Genomic DNA, 20186 nt, shown 5'->3' with positions numbered 1-20186 from the left:
TACTGAACAAACTATACAGGGAAGAAAAATAACCAGTATTTTGGCAGAGACAGAAACAATCAAGAATAGTCTCAAACAAGTAGATACAGTGACTCGTTTCACACTGGAAATGTGGCTAACTATAATACGAAAATACAACCTAAAAAATGAACTTCCTCTACTTTAGTGGCCGGCTTATGATAAACACTTTATCCCAGGTACTCATGATCATACATATAACAGTGGATAAGTAAAGGCATAACAGCCTGGTGTGTATTGATTAAGAATGGCAGCTTTAAGAGTTGTCAAGAGTTAAAGCAGGAATTTGACTGAACTAATCAAGACTACTTTCACTACCTACAACTAAGAGACTTTTATGACAACACAATCAAACACAATGTGAACCTTCTAAACAATGATATCATAAAAATGATAGTTGGAATATACCAGCCTAAAAAATTCAGACATATCTTCTCTTTATAAGCATTTAATGAGGAAAAGAGGTTGTAATACTTTAGACGTGAAACAGAAATGGGAGAAAGAATTAAGTGTTGGTATCTCAGAGGAGGAATGGTTCAATATTTGGAGAATCCAACAATCAACAACTTCTTCTAGAATTTGGAGGGAGCATTGCTGGAAAAATATGATACGGTATTTTATAACTCCTAAATTTACGGCTAAATATGTATCCAGAGTACAACCTTGTTGGAGAGAATGTGGAGAGGTTAATGTGCATCACGCACACATTTTTTGGTTATGTCACAAACTTGCACCATTTTGGAATGATGTCCACTCAACAATTGTTAAGATATTGGGATATTCAACTCCTAATACATGCTTGTTAATGTATTTTGGTTCTATTACTATTAATGAAGCAAACAAAAATGATAGATATTTACTAAAAATACTACTTGCGGCTTGCAAAAAGACCATTACTAAAAAAATGGAGAAAATTGGACCCACCAACGATCAATGATTGGCAACAAATTGTTTCTGGAATACTGGAGATGGAAATTTTGACCCGCAGACTAAGGACTGAAGAAGAGCAACGTCAAGACAAATGGGAGAAATGGACTGTTCTCACTTCAACGCTAGACTCTTGAAAAATTCAAAGGAATACGCTGCATAGATCTATTATGTTTAGATTTGGAGGAGCTATGCTTGATTTTTTTTTTTTGAAGTGGAGTTTGTTCTGACCTTTCGTGTGTAGAGAGGGAGGAGTGTGTCAAGGAGGCACACAGGTTCTTGAAGGTTTTAGGTTGGTTTTGACCGTCACTGTGGTTGACATTGTTCCTCCCTTGGTTTTGGAATCATTCCTGTGGGGAATTTTGAGGCTGTAGATGCATTGGGAGGGTTTGAGATGAGTTTGAACCAGAAAATAACCATTTCAAATTTGGATAACCCCGCTTTGTAAGCTTTGTAAAATCAGGTATGGCTCCTTTAATTTATTAATTTATCTTTTAATTTTGATTTGATCTTGTTGTGTATGTCTCAACATGTCCCACGTGTTTGTTTTTGTATTTGTAAAAGATAACAAAAATAAAGTTAAAAAAGAAAAAGAAATCATCATCATTATCATCAAGCCATCATCAAACCATCCAGATTTCCTTCCAGAGCTCTACACCTGGATGCGGGTGCAGGATTTAAATCTATCAGCAGGACTTGAGCTGTGATTCTGGTTTGAGGTGAATCAGCAGAACAGGAACCTGTTGGTCTGCATTCAGTTCCTCTGAATAAACAGGAAGTCAGGAGTTTCTGATTTGAGGAGGTTTTCACTCTTTAAACACACATTTAGTCGTTCTGGAGTCAAACTACCGCTAAAAGTTCAGATTTCCTCACTAATCACAACATTCAGCTGATTGAAGAAGTTTCTGTTAATTTAAGGAACTAAACAAGAACACAAATGTTTTGTATCCACCATAAATAATCAGTGAGCTGCTGAACCAGAACCAGATTTAGTCTCAATGAGACGGGTTCAGTTCTGAAAGAAAGAAAGAAAGAAAGAAAGAAAGAAAGAAAGAAAGAAAGAAAGAAAGAGTCGGTGGAACAAACTGAGGATCAACGTGATTTTAAAAGTATGGAAATAGAAAAAAGCACTCAAGAAAAAATAAAAAGAAAATAAACATTTCTAAAGATTATAGCAACTAAAAATAAATAACATGAAATTTAAAACGGTAAAATAAATAAAAAATGTTTACACAGCCAAAGTTAAAAAATGTCAATATAAATAACAGAAAAATAAATAAAACTTCTAAAAACTTTAAATTAACAATTAAAAAACAAAAATAGATTTTAAAAAGACAAAAACAATCCATAATGAATAGTTTACTGCATTTACCCAGTAGGAGTATTAATGTACCCAGTAGGAGTACTGGTATCAAACGGATCCAGCAGGTTCTGGTTCTGTCACTAACAACGATGGTTCCAGACTGACACTTACCGGTTCGTTGTCGCTTCTATGCCCGCAGACAGACGGCATCCCTCGGCCACATGTGGAGCACAGAGGTCGCTGGAGGGCCGGGCTGGAGGACTCTTTCCCCGGCTGGAGGACTCTTTCCCCGGCTGGAGGCGGTGCCGCGGCTCGGCAGGTGTGAAGAAACGGCGGTAAAATGGCTGAAAGCTCCGGATGCTTCACAGATGGAGGCCGCAGAGATCGTCTCTGTCAACAGATGACTCACTACAGCTTCTATGTGATCTATGCACATGCGCACTACCGCGTCCACAAAGATGGGACCTTTGTAATGTCTCACTCTGACACACTTTCCAGACACCAAACTGAGGAGAGACGCAAAGAGAAATAATAGTACGATTACGACGAGTACTACTACTGCCACTACTATTACTATTAGTACTATTAGTACTACTACCAGTACTACAACTACTACTACTACTACTGTCACTAGTACTAGCACTACTAGTACTACAGCTGCTATTACTACTAGCAGGACTACTACTACCACTACTACTACATCTGTTTAACTGTGTCTGTTTCTGATGATTTTGTTTGTGGAGCTCAGCTGGACCTCTGTGGTCTCTGGTCCTGGTTCTAGTCTCTGATCCTGGTTCTGGTTCTGGTTCTAGTCTCTGATCCTGGTTCTGGTTCTGGTTCTAATCCTGATCCTGATCCTGATCCTGATCCTGATCCTGGTCCTGGTCCTGGTCCTGGTTCTGGTCCTGGTTCTGGCTCAGAGGTTTCTTCCTTTGGTGTTCCTTCAGTTCTCCAGCTGAAGGCGGTTCTGTGGATTTTGGCTCCATCTGCTGGATCTTCAAGCTGCTCTGATTTATTTCCTGACGATCAATCAGAAGCTGATCAATCGATTATCTGATCAGCTGATCAATCGATTGTCTGATCGATCAGCTGATGTTTCCTCAGAACAGGTTCCAGGTTCTCAGACCTTCATTCTGTGGTGGTGACTCAGTGGATGTGTCTGATCCTGTTGTTGGCTCCAGGCTGCTCCATGGAGAACCAGAAGATTCACAACCAGAGGAACGGAAGAGAAACAACACTACAAAATAAAAGCCTCTCGTCACAGTAAAACCGTTTCAGAAGATAAATGAAGACATGAAGGAGCTGTTTATGAGTCAGAGTAGTTGATTAACTCAGATGTTATTTGAATATATTTGTGGTATTTATTCAGTCTTGTGTTTGTTGCTGTTGTTGTTATTTGTTGAGTTAGGTTATTGTTGGTAGTGTTTATGTTGCCAGTGCAGCTCTGATGGACCATCATGCACCTGGAGAACTTTAACAGGAAAATAATTTACAGTATATTAGAAACAACAACAATGTCCCTCTGTCAAAATTATTATTTCACACAATAAATAAACATATAAATCGTTATTTACGATTTCTGCCAGCTAGTTTATAAAAATGGAATGGATTTAGAAATCTTTTTTTTTTTTTGCAAAATGTTCATTTGGAAATAAAAATATTTTTCCCGAGACCTTTATTTTGAAATGACGGCCCGGACGTACTCGTGCTGACTTTTCGGTGTCTTGACGTGTCCAGGTGCGCTCACCATCATGGGGCAGGTTTACTCGGAGGTAAGAACAGATTTTACTTTTCTACTTTCTGATCGAAGCAAACTGATTTCTAATCCTTTATTCTGAAAGGTCGTAACAGTTCCAGTGTACCAAAGACAAACAAACAAACAAACAAATAGACCAACAGGCAAACAAACAAATCAACAGGTGGTCTGATGCAGAGACAGGGAACTGTCGCAGCCTTCAGACTGAATCGGTTGTTTGATCGTGTGAAGTGAATTTATCGATCAGAATTATCAGTTTGTAATCGATCGGCTGATTGAAAAACTGTTTTAATTTCAGAGTTCTTCAGTCTGAGCAGAACACAAACTGTTCTCGAACATGTGGCAGGATAAAAACCCACCAGTGATGATCAACAATTATACATAATTATCAATAATTATCAGTGATTATCAATACTTTCGCCTTGTGAATGATTGATTTCTGATCACTCCATGTAAAGCTATGAACATGATGCTACTTTAGCTTGCTGTAGTGCTAGCTACCTAGCTAACTAGCTCCCTTCATGTTAATCTATGAACATTATTCTACATTAGCTTGCTGTAGCGCTAGCTACCTAGCTTGAATTCTCAGTTCCCTGCCGAGTGGTGATTTGACATTATATATTATATAATATTATTCTCTATCCACATATATTGTTAGGTATTTTCTTTTGACAAGAATTTAAATATTAAAGAAAAGTATAATAAATACATTAAATATTTTTCAGATATTCCAGAAATATTAAAGGAATAGTACTGGAAATATTTCAATCAGTCTGATTTCTGATAATTTTTCCAGATGTGTTCCTTTAATTATTGATTAATCTGATGACTGATATTGATCATAAATTATAGAATGAGCTTTAGCATATATTTAAAAACAGACAAGAAACAATGAAAGACAGACAGACGGGTCCTAAACTGGGTGTTTACTGGTTTAAATGAGTGTTTACTGGGTGTTTACTGGTTTAGCTGTGTTTTTACTGGTTTATTTCGTGTCGTAATAACTGCGGTCCGTTGAAGCTCCTCTGGTTCTGCTGCTCTGATTCTGTTTTCTCTGATCAGCAGCCAGAAGAAGCTTCAGCTGGAAACTATCAGCAAAATATGCGGAGAGAAAACGTGGAACCTGCAGACAGACAGAACTCTGAGTTAAACATCTGGAACCTGCAGCAGCTCATAAATTCACTATATTCAGTTTGTTTGTCTCATTAACTTGCAGACGTTCAACAAAGGTTCTGGGGATGTTTGCTTCTGCTAATGTAGCTAATATAGCTAACATTAGCATTAGCCACAATGACAGGAGGATCCTTAGTGTTAGCACATTGTGGAGCTAATGTGGTTAATGTTAGCATTAGCTACAACAATACAAAGTTTCCGGGGTTAATATATTGCGTGGCTAATGGGCTAGCATTACTATTAGCCATACAACAGGACAATCCTTAGTGTTAGCATGCTGTGCAGCTAACATGGTTAACTTTAGCTCTAATGTTCAGATTTCTGTGGAAACTTTAACTGAGTAAACAAGGACTGGGTGGGTTACTGTGTTTCCATCTGGTAGCTTCTGTTAGCTTCTCTATGGTCAGTAAACTGCATTTCAAACAGCTGAAATACAATAAAGCTGCTCTCAAGAACAGGTAGCATGAGGTTTTATAAAGTTAGCAAGAGGTTTTGTAAAGCTAGGATCAAGTTTTATAAAGTTAGCATGAGGTTTTATAATGTTAGCATCAGGTTTTACCTCAGATTAAATCTGGTATCGACGATAAAACCTACTGTATCATTCCAGTCAGTAGGACGTTCCCTCTAAAGCCTGGTTGGTTTCCAGTCTGATAACCAGCTGGTTTTACTGGTTTTGCTTCCAGCCGTCCTGTCAGGCGGCGTACGACTCAGACATCCATCAGCTGTATCACCTGCTGACAGTCGACCCGTCTCACCTGAACGTCCAGGACCAGGACAGTGGGGACACGCCCCTCATCGCCGCCTGTCGCCACGGCAACCTGGCTACCGTCAAATACCTGCTGGACAACAAGGCCGACATCCACCTGACCAATAAGGTGCTGCCTCCTGATGATGCTATCGCGTCCCTTTTAGTGTTGACCAATGAGAACTAATTCGGTCCTCCTGTCTGACCTCCAGAAACAGAGGACCTGTCTCCACTATGCGTCCAGGAGGACCTTGTCTCTTCTCGACTACCTGATGATCTCCATCCTGATGCCCGTCCTGCTGCTCGGCTACTTCATCATGGTACTAACCGGCCAATCGGCAGCTTGCGTGGGGATGACATCATCACTGTGTTGTGTAGTTGTGTGTGTGAGATGTGTGTGTTTGTGTTGCAGCTGCAGCGGCAGAGACGGAACGCCGCCATGATGGAGGAGCTTCTGGAGAGCACAGCAGACATCAACGCCGTGGACTACGTGAGTCCGTCTAACGGAACCAGACCTAGAACAGATCAGAACATTTAACAGAACCAGAACTAGAACCTTTAGAACAGTCAGACTAGAGCAGAGATACGGAAACGTGGAGCTGCACCAAATGTGACGTAAAACAAACTCTGAACTAATGTTGGTGGAGGTTCTCAGTCATCAGGTCCTGGCAGGAACTTCAAGAGAAACCAAGACATTTCTAGAAATGTCAGCTGGTTTCTCCTGAAGCTCCTACCATCTCCTCATCTTGTAGATGTTTTTCTATCTCCATGTTTCCTCTCTGCTCATCGTCTGTAGATGTTTCTCCATGCTGGATTGATCTCCAACTACTTGCTCCTCTGTTCTTTGGGTGTTTTATTGATTCTATGATCTGAGATCTCCAGACTGAACCTGATCTCAGTTCAGTTTTGTGTTGAATGACCGCAGAAGGTGGTTTAGATACAGCTCGCTGATCTCCTGCTGTGGTCTCCACTGTTCAGAAAGGAAACTCAGCTCTGCACTACGTCTGTCAGAGGAAGAGTCTCCGTCTGGTTCCTCTGCTGCTCCAACGGAACGCCGACACCAACATCAGGAACAACGTAGGAGCACAAACACAAACTAAATCTGTCCATTGCTGTGAGAACAAACCTGACTGTGTTTGGTTTCACAGGACGGAGAAACTCCTCTGGACATCGCCGTCCGACTGAAGTTCAAGAAGATCGAACTCATGTTGAAGAAGAGCCGCTGACAGAGAGCTGAGGTCCTAATGGAATAATTAGATTCTGGTCTTTGGGCAACAGAAAGAAACAAAAACACCACCAGGAGACTTTATTCTAAGTTACGTTATTGGCTTCTCACTGCTTCCAAACTCTATGCTAAGTTAGGCTAACAGTTTCCCTCTTCTTTCAGACATTGTGCCAAGCTAGGCTAACGGTACCTCCTTCTTCCAGACTTTGAGCTAAGCTATGCTAACAATTTTCCTCTCCTTTCAGACATTGTGCTAAGCTATGCTAATTGTATCTGGGTCATTCCATATCACATAGACTAAAGACAGTTGCACCACCATCTCAGATTGTCTTCATTTTTTGTTATTCTGCAGAAGGGTAAAAATGATTGAAAACCCCAAAGTTACAGCCTCACAGGCCCACTGGTTTTCATTTTACAGCCTGTTGAAGGAGGGGGGTCCTTAATTTTTAAACTCCGTCTGTCATTGTTTGATGATTTCAAACCCTAATAACTCAGGAAGTACTCAATATATCTTCTTCAAATTTTCAAGTTCTTTTAAATGTATATAGATGCATAAAATAAAGTGGTCAGACAATTGTTATGATGAAAATCTGTTGAGACACAACCATTTAAAAAGTGCATAATATTACAATAAGCTCCAAAATGAAATGCATTTATTAGGTACTTAGCATTGTCCCAGTGCCTGATGCAGTTGGTTTAGGGAGGCGTTAAGGTTTCCTGATGCAAGCATTTTGAAGAGAGTTAAGGACTTGTGGAGAGCAAAGTAAAAAAAATGTTGTCTGAATAACTTCCATGTCTCTAATGTTTAATTTAGTGACATTTGATCGTCTAGTTTGTTTAGGTTGTAATTTGTAAGAAACCACCAACTAGTCAAAAACGTCTACCCCTATACACTTTGTGCCTCATTTTCAAGATGATGACAAGCAGAACCAAAGTTCTTTTGTAATTTTTTTTAAAGTTAAGATAAAGATTGAAAATTTTGCTAAGTATGAAACTTGTACAACCTTGTCCACATTCTGAAATTTTAGTTCAAAAATAGTCATTTTTTGCTAATGACCAATGTTTGAGACATTATTGCAAGGTTGTGAATAACATTTTCAGTACTGGTCATGCTTTGATACTTATTTATGTTGTATCCTACCAAACTGAACCATTATATGAAAAGCTCGTCTTAAGAATTTTTTCACATATTGAGAGGTCTGGTATACAAAATATATGAGACATATACCTTGCTTGAAGCTCAAATTATTATGTACTATATACATATTTTTAGTCCTGAAAATCTTAAGCAGATATGTTGAGAGGTTCCTGAGATATAAAGTTGTGAAAACTGAAAAAAATTACAGACAGAAACTTAAAAACATGACCCTTGTATACTGACAGTCAATCGAAATTTTGAGGTATAAATGTAGGCAGAATTCTACTTGTAGGGGGGTTGTAATGATTCATTGTGGATTTACTGATGATCTAGTGCCCTGGTAGTTGAGATAATGATGAGTTGTCATTTTGTCATGATTCATTGCACATGGGTTGGTCACTTTGCAAAAGTGAACCAAATACACACCAAGCAATACTCAGTGAGTATCTGCACAATGTGAGAATGGGTTCTGAAGGCCTATATAAAGGCCCAAAAAAGACCACCATTGTTAGTCCAGTGAACAGCATCATGCCGCGTCTATCACATGAACAACGTCTCCGGGCACTGGGTATGGTGGAGGCCGCTTTGAGCTACAGTGATGTATCCAGGCGTATGGGCTGTTCCCAACCCACAATCAGAAGCCTGGTCCAAAGCATGCGCCGACGGATTGCTGCCTGGATCCAAGCAGATGGAGGCCATACTCGGTATTGACTGTTGTGACTTTGTGTTTGGCAGGTGCCGTTTTCTTTTGTGAAATTCTTTATTTTGAAATCATTCTTGAAACTTTAGATTTTTGTTTCTGTATGCCAATATGCTAAACAAATGATTCATACGAAGAAAATCCAGTTTGGGGCTTCAAAATAAAAATTATGTTGAAAAATATGGTCTCAAAGTTTTTAATGACTGTCAGTGTAGAACCATGAGGATTGGGTTTAGGACCTCAAAATTTTGGCTTTCCCAATGAAATGTACCAAAGAATGGTAAAAAAAAAATGAAGCAATTTTGAGGTGCTGGGTGCAACCACTTCTCTGGATTTTTGTCTATTTGGTATGGAATGACCCATCTTGTTCCAGACTTTGAGCTACGCTATGCTAACAGTTTCCCTCTTCTTAAAGACATTGTGCCAAGCTCGGCTAATTGTATCTTGTTCCAGACTTTGAGCTAAGCAAAGCTAACAGTTTCCCTCTTCTTTCAGACATTGTGCTAAGCTAGGCTAATGGTATCATTTTCTTGCAGACTTTGAGCTAAGCTAGCCTAGCAGTTTTCCTCTCCTTTCAGACATTGTGCTAAGCGATGCTAACACTTTACCTCTTCTTTCAGACGTTGTGCTAAGCAAGGCTAACAGTTTCCCACTGCTTCCAGTCTTTCTGCCAAGCTAGGCTAACAGTATATTCTTCCAGACTTTGAGCTAAGATATGCTAAGTTTCCCTCTTCTTTCAGACATTGTGCTAAGCTAGGCTAATGGTATCTTGTTTCAGACTTTAAGCTAAGCTATGCTAACAGTTTTCCTTTTTTTCAGACGTACTAAGCTAGGCTAACAGTTTCCCACTGCCTCCAGTCTTTGTATGCTAACTGTTGCAGCTTCCATAACATCCTCTAGCTATGAATATTATGTCTGATACTGCTAGCTGTTCAGCTGCACTTCCTAGTGATTTCTGAATGCTACACTAAGCTAACCAGCTGACTCCAGTCTGTTACAGACGAGAAAATGTCTTTAAAATGAACAAAAACATTTATTTGTATTAAAATACTTGTAGATATTGAACTGAATCTGATTATTATACATTTCAGATTAAATTTTGTGTTTCACGATCAAATTGTGTTAATAAAATTTAACTTGTTTGCTGTGTTTCTGATTTATTCAACCATTTAAAACCAGAAATGTCAATGAAACACAGCTTGATCAGAAACTGAAGACGATCAGTTCCGACAAAATCTTCTAAACTCTAAAAATCTGTTAATGTAAAACATTAGAACTCCAATTGTCCCACAAAGTCACGATTTAAACCTAGGTTTCCTTGGCAACTGCCTCCTCCTGTAGGTTTCTATAGTAACAGTTCCTGCCTCTGACTGTAGGTTGCTATGCTAACAGAGGCTAACAGTTTCTGACAATTGTTTTCCACGGCAGCTGAGTCTCATTGAGATTTTCAAAGAATTTCACAATAAGAGTCTTATGTCCACCAAGCTGCAGTCAGTCGGTAGTCGGTCTTTCACAATAAGAGTCTGGAACAAATGAGAAAACAGGAGCTTGAAAGCAAACTGTCATTTTAATGTGATGGGTTTTACACAGGATACAACAGTTTGTAAAAGTGTTGTCAGAATAAAAGCAGCTGAAGTCACATTTCACAGGATTCAATTTATTTAAATAAATGAATTGAATTGAATTCAGAACAAACACGAAGTTCTTTCAGCAGCTGATCAGGAAGCGATGGATTTAATATCATCAAACACTTCCTGCTCCAGGCTTGTTTTTCACAGAGTTTAATGTAATTTTTGCAGCTGGTTTTATTTTGAAGGCACGTATTAAATGAGTAAATGTACACGTATGTGCAGATGTTCAGTAAATGAAGGAACAAACAGGAATGTGATTAAAACCAGCTACACTGTAAAACAGGAAGCTGTACACATGAATCCAGCTCATGTTTGGTTTCTCAGTAAACAGAAACTCTTCGTTTACATTCAGCAGCTCCAAAACTTCAGTCCACCGTCAGACACATGGATATTTCCTGTTCCAGCATCCTGCAGATCTCAGCCAGACTTTGGGACATTTCATTTATCGTTTGGCTTTTTGGACGCTGTTCTTGATTTTTCGTTTTTCATTTGTTTGGATGTTTTTAAAATCAGGTTCAGTTGTTCACAATATTTTCAAAAAATTTAGGAAACCACCGATTTAATCTGCAGCTGTCAGTCTGGATTTTGAAAGTCTGTAATATTACCGGCTGTGTCAAATCTCCTCCTCACAACCAGGCAGAAAACAGCCACAAAGATGCTAAAACAACCTCAAAGAGACTAAAACAGCCTCAAAGACGCTAAAACAACCTCAAAGAGACTAAAAGAACCACAAAATGATTTAAAATAAGCTTGAGAAGACACCAAGATCAGAAATCACAGGTTTAGTCTGGATTTCTTAATCATCTGTTGGATTAAATCTGCATCATTAAAAGTTTTCTAATAAAAGTTTTGGATCAGGAGGAAAAAGTAGTAGTACGACCCGGAGAAACTGCTGGGTAGAGCTTCAGTACTGGAGTAAATGTACTTCGTTACTTTGCTGGTACTGCATTCATCTGGAGCGATTTCAGGTTTTTCTAAAAAGTTCCATTTTCCTCTAAAACACGTCGATGTTTGTGATCCACGGTTTGAAGATGTTTTAGTCTGGAACTGATTTAACTGTTCGAGGGTTTAAAACTCAGTCTGCTGGTTCTTCTACACGATAAAATACAACAGGAGCTGCTGGTCCTCATCAACACCTTCACCATCTAAACCATCTCCACCATCTCCATCTTCTCCACCATCTCTAGCGATGCTCCTGCAGCAGCTTCAGGATGGAGGGAAACATCTGCTCAGGAGCGTCCAGCCCCCAGATGAAGTCCAGATGTTCCCAGTGTTGGATGTGCTGATGGAAGACCAGGTTGGACACCTGAACACACAAACATCAGGCTGAGTGGTTGGAGAACACTGATGAGGAACAGAATCTGACAAACTCCAAGAAACGAGTTCAGGCAGCGACTGAACGCAGCTCGACTTTTTAAAAAGTCAGAATCAGTGTTGATGTAGAAATGTTCCCGAGGGGTGAAGGACGTGTGGACCACTGGGTTCTGGTTCTGGTTCTTCAGTCCACCACAGAACTTATGAAACACGCTGCATTGAGTTTAACTCAAAACCATTAACCTGAAGGCTTGGTCTGTGAAACCTTCAAGGAACATTATAGGAACGTTCTCAAAAGGGGACTTTTGGCAAACTTTCAGCGGACCTTCACGGAACATTCTTGGAACACCTCAATCTTCTCTGAAGGTTTCCCTAAGGAAACTTCAAGGAACCTTTACAGAGCATTCCCAGAACATTCCCTTAAGGTTCCCCAAAGGTTCTCTGAAAGTTATTCTGTATATCTTCAGGGAACCTTTAGGGAATGTTTGAGGAACAATGTTGAGAAACCTTGAAAGGACCTATAAGGAACAGCACAGGAATGTTCTGTACAGGTTCTCTCAAGGTTTTGTAAAACCTTCAGATGATCTTCAAGGATCCGTTTGGTAACGTTTTCTGATGATTATCATATGAAACCTCTAGTTATAAAACCTTCAGGAAGCCTTCTAGTAATGTTATTTGAAGGTTATTTCACAGAACCTTTAGGGAATGATCTAGGAATGTTCTGGAAAATTTCCCTACAGTTTATCTTGTGAAACCTTCAGCGGACCTTCAGGAAATGTTCCCTGAAGGTTCTCTGTAGGTTTTTTTAAATACAAATTTCAGGAAACCTTTGAAGCAATGTTTTAGGAACACTGTTCAATATGTTTGTCAAACCTTCAGGGAACCATTAAAGAACATTCTTTGACTGTTTCCTAAACGTTCTCTGATGGAGAACGTTCTCTAAAGGTTGTTTTTGTAAAACCTTTAGGGAATGTTCTCTTATCTTCATAGATTTTCACAGTGAATGTTCAGCAGATGTCAAGAAAATCGTTGAAACTGACGTTCTGGGAGCGTTCCCTGGACGTTCTACTGTTCTTCTCTGATGCAGAACCTTCAGTGTGGTTCTGATGTTGTAGAACCAGAGCTCAGTGCTGCTGCTGGACTCACCTGGGTGAGGAGGAGCGCCACGTCTTTAGGGTCCGCCAGCGTATCCTGTCCCCCTGAGAACAGAGCGGTGGGAACCTTCATGTCCTGGACGTGGTACTGGGGGGGACGGACTGCAGCAACACAGACAGAGTCAGTTGAGTCTGTTGGACTCAATCAGCTGATGTTTACCTGCCATGCCATGTCTCCATACAGTTGTGGTGAGTGTGTGTGTGTAGATTAGGGCTGGACCTGAATATCCCGAATATCCGAGTAGTCGTTCGCTACGGCGGTATCCGGATAATAATTTTGGTATCCGAATATGCGCTCGCCCCCCTCCCTCCGCCTTCGGCCCACATAGGCTCATATCAGCTCATCCCGTCGTGTGATCACATAAACATATACACATATGTCTGTGTGATCACCCCTTCCTCCCCCCAGATGAAAATACAAATATACGGAGTTCCTCTCTTCCCTTCGCCTTCGGCCCACTTCGGCTCATCTCAGCTCCTCCATTCCTGTTTCTTACCACCTGAATGTCCGGGTTGCTGCCGACTCTGACGTCACGCTTCACTTCGTTGCATAAACACAAGACAAGATGCTGAAGACCTCCGCTGTTTGGGAATTCTTCAGTTTAACTGAAGACAAAACGAAGGCAAAATGTGGACCCAGGAGACCAGACGAACGGATCCAAATATTCGGGCCATCTCCGCCACAGTATATATTGGGAGGCCAGAAACCACTATTCGGGGCAGCCCTAGTGTAGATATATAAGTACATACCCAGGGTGGGAGGGAAACATTTTCTTGTTGTTGTTTTTTTCCAATAATTTTCAATGTTTTAATGTTGTAAAGCACTTTGTGGTGCGATTTCATCGGATGAAAAGTGCTATACAAATAAAAATTGATTGATTGTCCAGACTCACCTGGTTGTAGTGTTCCATGTTTCCTGCAGGTCCAAAGTCAAACGCCATCAGTTTCCCTCCATGAACCGCCTGAAGACGAAAACCAGAATGTTCTGAGCTCCACAAAAACCAGAATAAAAACAAAAAAGCAAAAACAGGAAGTCTGATGAGGGGCGGGGCCTCTGACTGACAGGTGACCGACCTGAGCCCAGTGGACCATGTTCTGGACGGAGGTTCCAGCTGGACAGTGGGTTGTGTAGACCGGAGTCCGAGTCTGGAAGCAACACATGAGTCAGTGAAGAAGCAGAGCTGTCAACCAAACGTCCTGGTCTTCATCAGCTCAGTGACACAGGGAACCAATCAGAAGAACCGATCACTTCATTTAATGTTCTTCTGTCTGGTTCTAACGTCACTCAGATTCTCAGATCAAACAACATGAAAACGTTCATCAGTTTAATGTTCTCTGGAGTTCAGAATGTCTGAGATCCTCTCTGAGGTTCCTCCACTGAGGTTCCCCACCAGAAGCAGCTGAAGACGAAATAAAACCAAACTTAAATCTTTGTTTCAAGGTACGAACCATGTTGAGGTTTTTCTCGTCAAAGCCGCAGAGAACGAAGAACAGGTTTCCACACAACTCGCTGTGTTTCCCACACACGTGTTCCGCAAACCACTCAATGATGTGACTCTGAGGCAGGAAGTCCCGCCTCCCAAACAGGTCCTACACACATTATCAGAACCAACCATCAATACATGTGATCATTATATGACTGTGAGTACATGTGATGTCAGTGTGGTCATGTGACTGGTCTTTACCCATATAAGGGCGTCGGGCAGGAAGGACAGTTTGGTCATGGGGCTTTCGGTGAAGGCGACGGTTGCTACGGGAGCCAAACCGAAGAACAGCTTGATCTTACTGGCCAGTTCTGGCAGCGTGGAGAATGCTATGAATGCTGGGAAATCAGAAAGATAGTCATCAGGACAGAGGCCCAGTAGTGCCACAAACCAGGAACACATGAGGAGAACATGAAAGGAACACATCAGGAGAATGTGAGGGGAACATCAGGAAAAAATGAGGAGAATATGAGGTGAACATGAGGAGAACATGAGGTGAACATGAGGAGAACATGAGGTGAGCATGAGGAGAACATGAGGTGAGCATGAGGAGAACATGAGGTGAACATGAGGTGAACATGAGGAGAACATGAGGTGAGCATGAGGAGAACATGAGGTGAACATGAGGAGAGCATGAGGAGGAAATGAGGAGAACATGAGGAGAACATGAGGTGAGCATGAGGAGAGCATGAGGAGAACATGAGGAGAACATGAAGACAACATGAAGACAACATGAGGACAACATGAGGACAACATGAGAACATGAGGACAACATGAAGACAACATGAGGTGAACATGAGGTGAACATGAGGACAACATGAGGACAACATGAAGACAACATGAGGACAACATGAGGAGAACATGAGGAGAACATGAGGAGAACATGAAGACAACATGAGGACAACATGAGGACAACATGAGAACATGAGGACAACATGAGGACAACATGAAGACAACATGAGGAGAACATGAGGAGAACATGAGGAGAACATGAGGAGAGCATGAGGAGAACATGAGGAGAACATGAGGTGAGCATGAGGAGAGCATGAGGTGAGCATGAGGAGAGCATGAGGAGAACATGAGGAGAACATGAGGTGAGCATGAGGAGAGCATGAGGAGAACATGAGGAGAACATGAGGTGAACATGAGGAGAGCATGAGGAGAACATGAGGAGAACATGAGGTGAGCATGAGGAGAGCATGAGGAGAACATGAGGAGAACATGAAGACAACATGAAGACAACATGAGGACAACATGAGAACATGAGGACAACATGAAGACAACATGAGGAGAACATGAGGAGAACATGAGGACAACATGAGGACAACATGAGGACATGAGGACATGAGGACAACATGAAGACAACATGAGGAGAACATGAGGAGAACATGAGGTGGTACCGATGGTGGTTCCCTGCGAGTGTCCGATGTAGAAGATCTGCTGCTGCTGCGTCATCTTCAGGATGTAGTCCACCACCGCTGGAAGGTCCTTCAGGGCCATCTCATCATGACTGCACACATCAGCACCATCACCACCATCTTCATCATCATCATCAACATCATGACCACCTTCATCATATCGTCATCACCATCATCATCATCATCATCATCATCATCATCATCATCCTCTCTGTTCTGGTTCTGATGAAGGTTCTATCTTGGTTTCTACCTGAACCTCCAGAACTCCTCCTCCAGAGGACTCAGTCTTCGGTGTTTCCTGGACCAGGTGTTTCCGCGGCTGTTTCCCATCCAGACATCGTATCCAGCGTCGGCCAGCACATATCCCAGACTGCAGTTGGGCAGGTTGGTGATCCAGTTGGAGCCGGCCGCCAGGAGGCCATGTTGGAGCAGGACGGCGGGCCTCGGACCTGCAGGACCACAGAGTTCAGCTGGAACATCTCAGAGGGAACTGAAACTGTCCAACGCAGCTTCAGCTGTCCTCATGAGATATCATATATAACAGCACCTTTATTTTGAAAATCCAGCATATGTCAAAAACCCTGATCAGTTCCTTTAAACATCTTAGAGCTTTTACTTTGAAAGTGCAGCATATTTCTCAGCATCCTGTTGACTCTCTGTAGATAGCAGTGATTTTAGTGTCTAGAAAATTAAGACTTCCTTTTAAAATTAAAACCATTTTAAACTGAGCTGCTACTAGGTATGGACTCTTATTTTGAAAGCGAACCCAAACATCGAGATGTTGGTCCATCAGTGTGTGTGTGAGAGAGAGACGGGAAGAAGAACTGATTGGTCAGCACATTTAAGCATCACAGAGATTTTATTTTGACAGTCTGATAAAGGAGGAAGCAATGATGTAGTGGTCTATTTTGAAAATCCAGCATATTTTATAGTAACTGGTAAGTCTTTTGTTACTTTTCAGAACTTTTATTTTGATAGCGCAGTGTATCTCAGTGCATCCTGGTAACTTCTTTTAGCTGACTAGGGGCTTTTACTTTGAAAAGCCCACATAAATGGACTTCCTTCCTGTAGACCTGTTTGAGTCATGTTCCTTTTTGTAGAATAAATCAACATGCAGCTGCTAAAGTCCTAAAACCACTGTTTGCTGAGAGAGACTTTTATTTTGATAGTACCTCATCGCATCCTGTAAACTCTTAATTAACTGTTAATTCTGTTAATTAAAAATTCTGGTCTTTCAGAAGAATTCATGAAACTGTGATCCGTTTAAAGTTGAAATGAAGTTTCTTGTGCTGAACCCTTAGAGCTACAGGGTTCCAGAGATCACTTCCCTTTTCTACAAACCCTGAACCAGACACGAGACCAGCTGAAGGTTCAGCCGAGTCACTTCCTGTTTCACAACAAACTGATCTCTGACCTGCATTCTGCTTCAGGCCATGAGGGATCCGGTTCACCGTCAAGATGTAGCCGTCCTCCGTCAGAACCTGGTGCTCCTCAGCCGGGTAGCCCCACCTCCAGATGATCTCCGACTGAACACACAACACACACATTAACACATCAACACATCAACACACACACACACACACACACACACACACACACACACACACACACACACACACACACACACACACACACACACACACACACACACACACACACACACACACACACACACACAACACGACCCTCAGGATAACATGAGGGTTAAACTGGGTCAGAACTGATCAGAGGTCAGGCAACAGGTGAGTCACAGGTGTGATGATGTCACAGGGGTGATGATGTCATGGGTTAAAGGTTGTGATGACACCTGAAGGTTATTAACACCTGTCGGCCAACGTCCAGTGACAGCAGGTTCAGTGTGATGACTTCATCAGTGCTGACCTGTCTGTCTCCATGGCAACAGCACCAGAGCATCATGGGAACTGTAGTGTGTTAGCGTGCTCACTAAAAACTCAACTGAACTGAGCACGCTCACTAAGAACTGCCAGTCATTACTCACGATGTTCATGTGCACTTCAGGGTCCAGCTGCTGCTGTCGGACATCAGAGCGTTGCTGAGTGACGGTCGGACCACCGAGGACGAGAGCCGAGAGAAACAACACACACACCAAGACACACAACATCGTCTGACACACACACACACACACAGAGTCAGAATTGTGCATTCAGGTTCACTACGTAAATGAGGATGAATCAGAGTCTTTATATCTGATCAGTTCGTAGAAAACAGAATTTCATTCATTCAGAAACTGAGCTGCTGAACACCTGAAGCTCAACGCTCAGACAGAAAACAGACAGAAAAGAACCTAACAAGAACCTGAAAGCAACCTGAGAACAGCCTGAAAACAGACAGTAAACAGACAGTAAACAGACTGTAAAGAACCTAAAAACAGCTTGAAAACAGACAGTAAACAGCCTGAAAACAGGCTGATAAACGGACCATGAAGCTTCAAACACTGAAGTACAAACAGATAAAACACAGACTTCAGACCGGAAGTTTGCTTTAACTGAAGGTTTTCTGATGGATTTAAATTCTTCTGTGAAGGTTTTATCTCTGCTGCTCTGTTGTCAGACTGTTTTAATCAGTCTTCAGCTGTTTTTAGCTACTTCTAAGCAGTTTTCAGCCTGTTATAAGCTCTTTCTAAGCCGTTTTTAGCCGGGTTTTTTTTTTTTTTTTTTTAGCTCTTTCTTCATGGTGCTGCTATTCCTTTTTTCTGTTTCCGTTTTTCTGGAGGATTCTGCAGCTTCCTTTCAGATCTGAAACTTTATTCTGTCACATTTAACTTCAAACATCTGAACGTTTTCAGTCTCAAGTATTCCTGGTTCCCGTTTCACATCAGCCGTTAATAAGCCGTTAAAGAGCCGTTAGACTAACCGTCTCTAAGGGTAAGTTTAACGGGGGTTATATGTGGCGGTAAAGAGTCGCTCACCTGTCCGTGCGTCCGTCTCAACCTGGAGATCAGCTGACTGTGAACCCATTGACGGAAGAGCCGAGACGTCAGAGGGAGGAGTCCTGCGATTGGTCAGAGACCGGAAGCACGTTGTTTACATATTGACTTAAGAGATTTTCATCGAAAAACCAAAAATAATCATAGACTGTATATATAGTGGACGTAGCATCTGGCTCCAGAATTGAAGCAAACACGGAAGTGTCAAAAACTTGCAATATCACGCCGTCCGCTAGGGTTGGCTCCAAAAAGCTTTTGCTCCATAGACCCCAATTCATTTTTGGAGAAAATAAAATTTGATAGACTGATTTTCTACAGCTCAGGATTTTTTTCCTGTTAGTTTTCATGGTTAAAATGAGAGATCAGGTGGCCGATCTTAAAATAAATCAATACTGAATTTTAAATAAATCGTTAAAGTTGGCGGAGCCAGGGGGCGTGGCTATACTTGATGGACAGCAACAGAAGCCTCTGCGGTAAAACGTGGGCGGGATAAGAGAGTCCTCAGCCAATCCTGCCCCGAGTTGCTCTCCGGTCCAGTCTGTTTGATGACGCTTTTTACGTCACTGGCTCCAAAAAATCCAAAACGGCGACCAGGAAGTAGCAAAATCTGGGCTTCATTTTCTCGCCGTTGAAACCAACGGGTGACGTCACGGTTAGTTTACTCCTGAAAATAACCCAAAATACCAAAAATAAATAAATAAATAGATATAGATAGATAGATAGATAGATAGATAGATAGATAGATAGATCCCCGGTTCAAATCCTGGCCTGGGATCTTTCTGCATGGAGTTTGCATGTTCTCCCTGTGCATGCGTGGGTTTTCTCCGGGTACTCCGGCTTCCTCCCACAGTCCAAAAATATGCTGAGGTTAATTGGTTACTCTAAATTGTCCGTAGGTGTGAATGTGAGTGTGATTGTGTGTCTGTATATGTAGCCCTGTGACAGACTGGTGACCTGTCCAGGGTGTCCCCTGCCTTCACCCGAGTCAGCTGGGATAGACTCCAGCACCCCCCATGACCCTAGTGAGGATGGATGGCTGGATGGATGGATGAATAGATAGATGGATAGATAGATAGATAGAACATGAATGATGTTATCAGTGTTTATTAAAACATTATTTATTAACTATCACATCACAGGAGGCTCATGGGTCCATTTTTATTTGATTCCTATGATTTTTTGTTTAATATTTTTAGAAAATAACAACATGGAACATGTAGAAACACTAATCCTGCAAATAAAGATACCAGAGA

General features: G+C 41.5%; 2 protein-coding genes across 3 annotated transcripts; one reads left to right on the top strand and one right to left on the bottom strand.

Moving 5' to 3' along the window:
- The first annotated feature begins 3921 nt into the window (after positions 1–3921).
- Positions 3922–10127, top strand: ankrd22 (ankyrin repeat domain 22). Its single transcript, XM_022218272.2, has 6 exons — positions 3922–4020; positions 5861–6052; positions 6135–6242; positions 6335–6412; positions 6901–6999; positions 7071–10127. The coding sequence occupies exons 1-6, from the start codon at positions 4000–4002 to the stop codon at positions 7146–7148; spliced, it is 576 nt and encodes a 191-aa protein (XP_022073964.1). The 5' UTR covers positions 3922–3999; the 3' UTR covers positions 7149–10127.
- A 406-nt stretch (positions 10128–10533) lies between these two features.
- lipf (lipase, gastric) lies at positions 10534–19143 on the bottom strand. Of its 2 annotated transcripts, none has more exons than XR_007938104.1 (11): positions 18916–19123; positions 17986–18111; positions 17401–17512; positions 16237–16435; positions 15969–16078; positions 14770–14906; positions 14534–14674; positions 14159–14230; positions 13978–14046; positions 13077–13186; positions 10534–11922 (listed from the first exon to the last, which is right to left on the bottom strand). XR_007938104.1 is itself a non-coding variant. In XM_051939718.1 (11 exons), exons 2-11 carry the CDS (start codon positions 18106–18108, stop codon positions 11800–11802), a joined length of 1200 nt encoding a protein of 399 aa, XP_051795678.1. In that variant the 5' UTR covers positions 18109–18111; positions 18916–19143; the 3' UTR covers positions 10534–11799. The 2 variants fall into 2 exon arrangements, 1 of the variants encoding a protein (XP_051795678.1); XM_051939718.1 differs by having other exon boundaries at positions 13974–14046; positions 18916–19143.
- Positions 19144–20186: the final 1043 nt, after the last annotated feature.

The sequence above is a fragment of the Acanthochromis polyacanthus genome, chromosome 19 (assembly GCF_021347895.1).
Source record: "Acanthochromis polyacanthus isolate Apoly-LR-REF ecotype Palm Island chromosome 19, KAUST_Apoly_ChrSc, whole genome shotgun sequence".
NCBI lineage: Eukaryota > Metazoa > Chordata > Actinopteri > Pomacentridae > Acanthochromis > Acanthochromis polyacanthus.
This window is presented reverse-complemented; position numbering and strand designations above follow the sequence as displayed.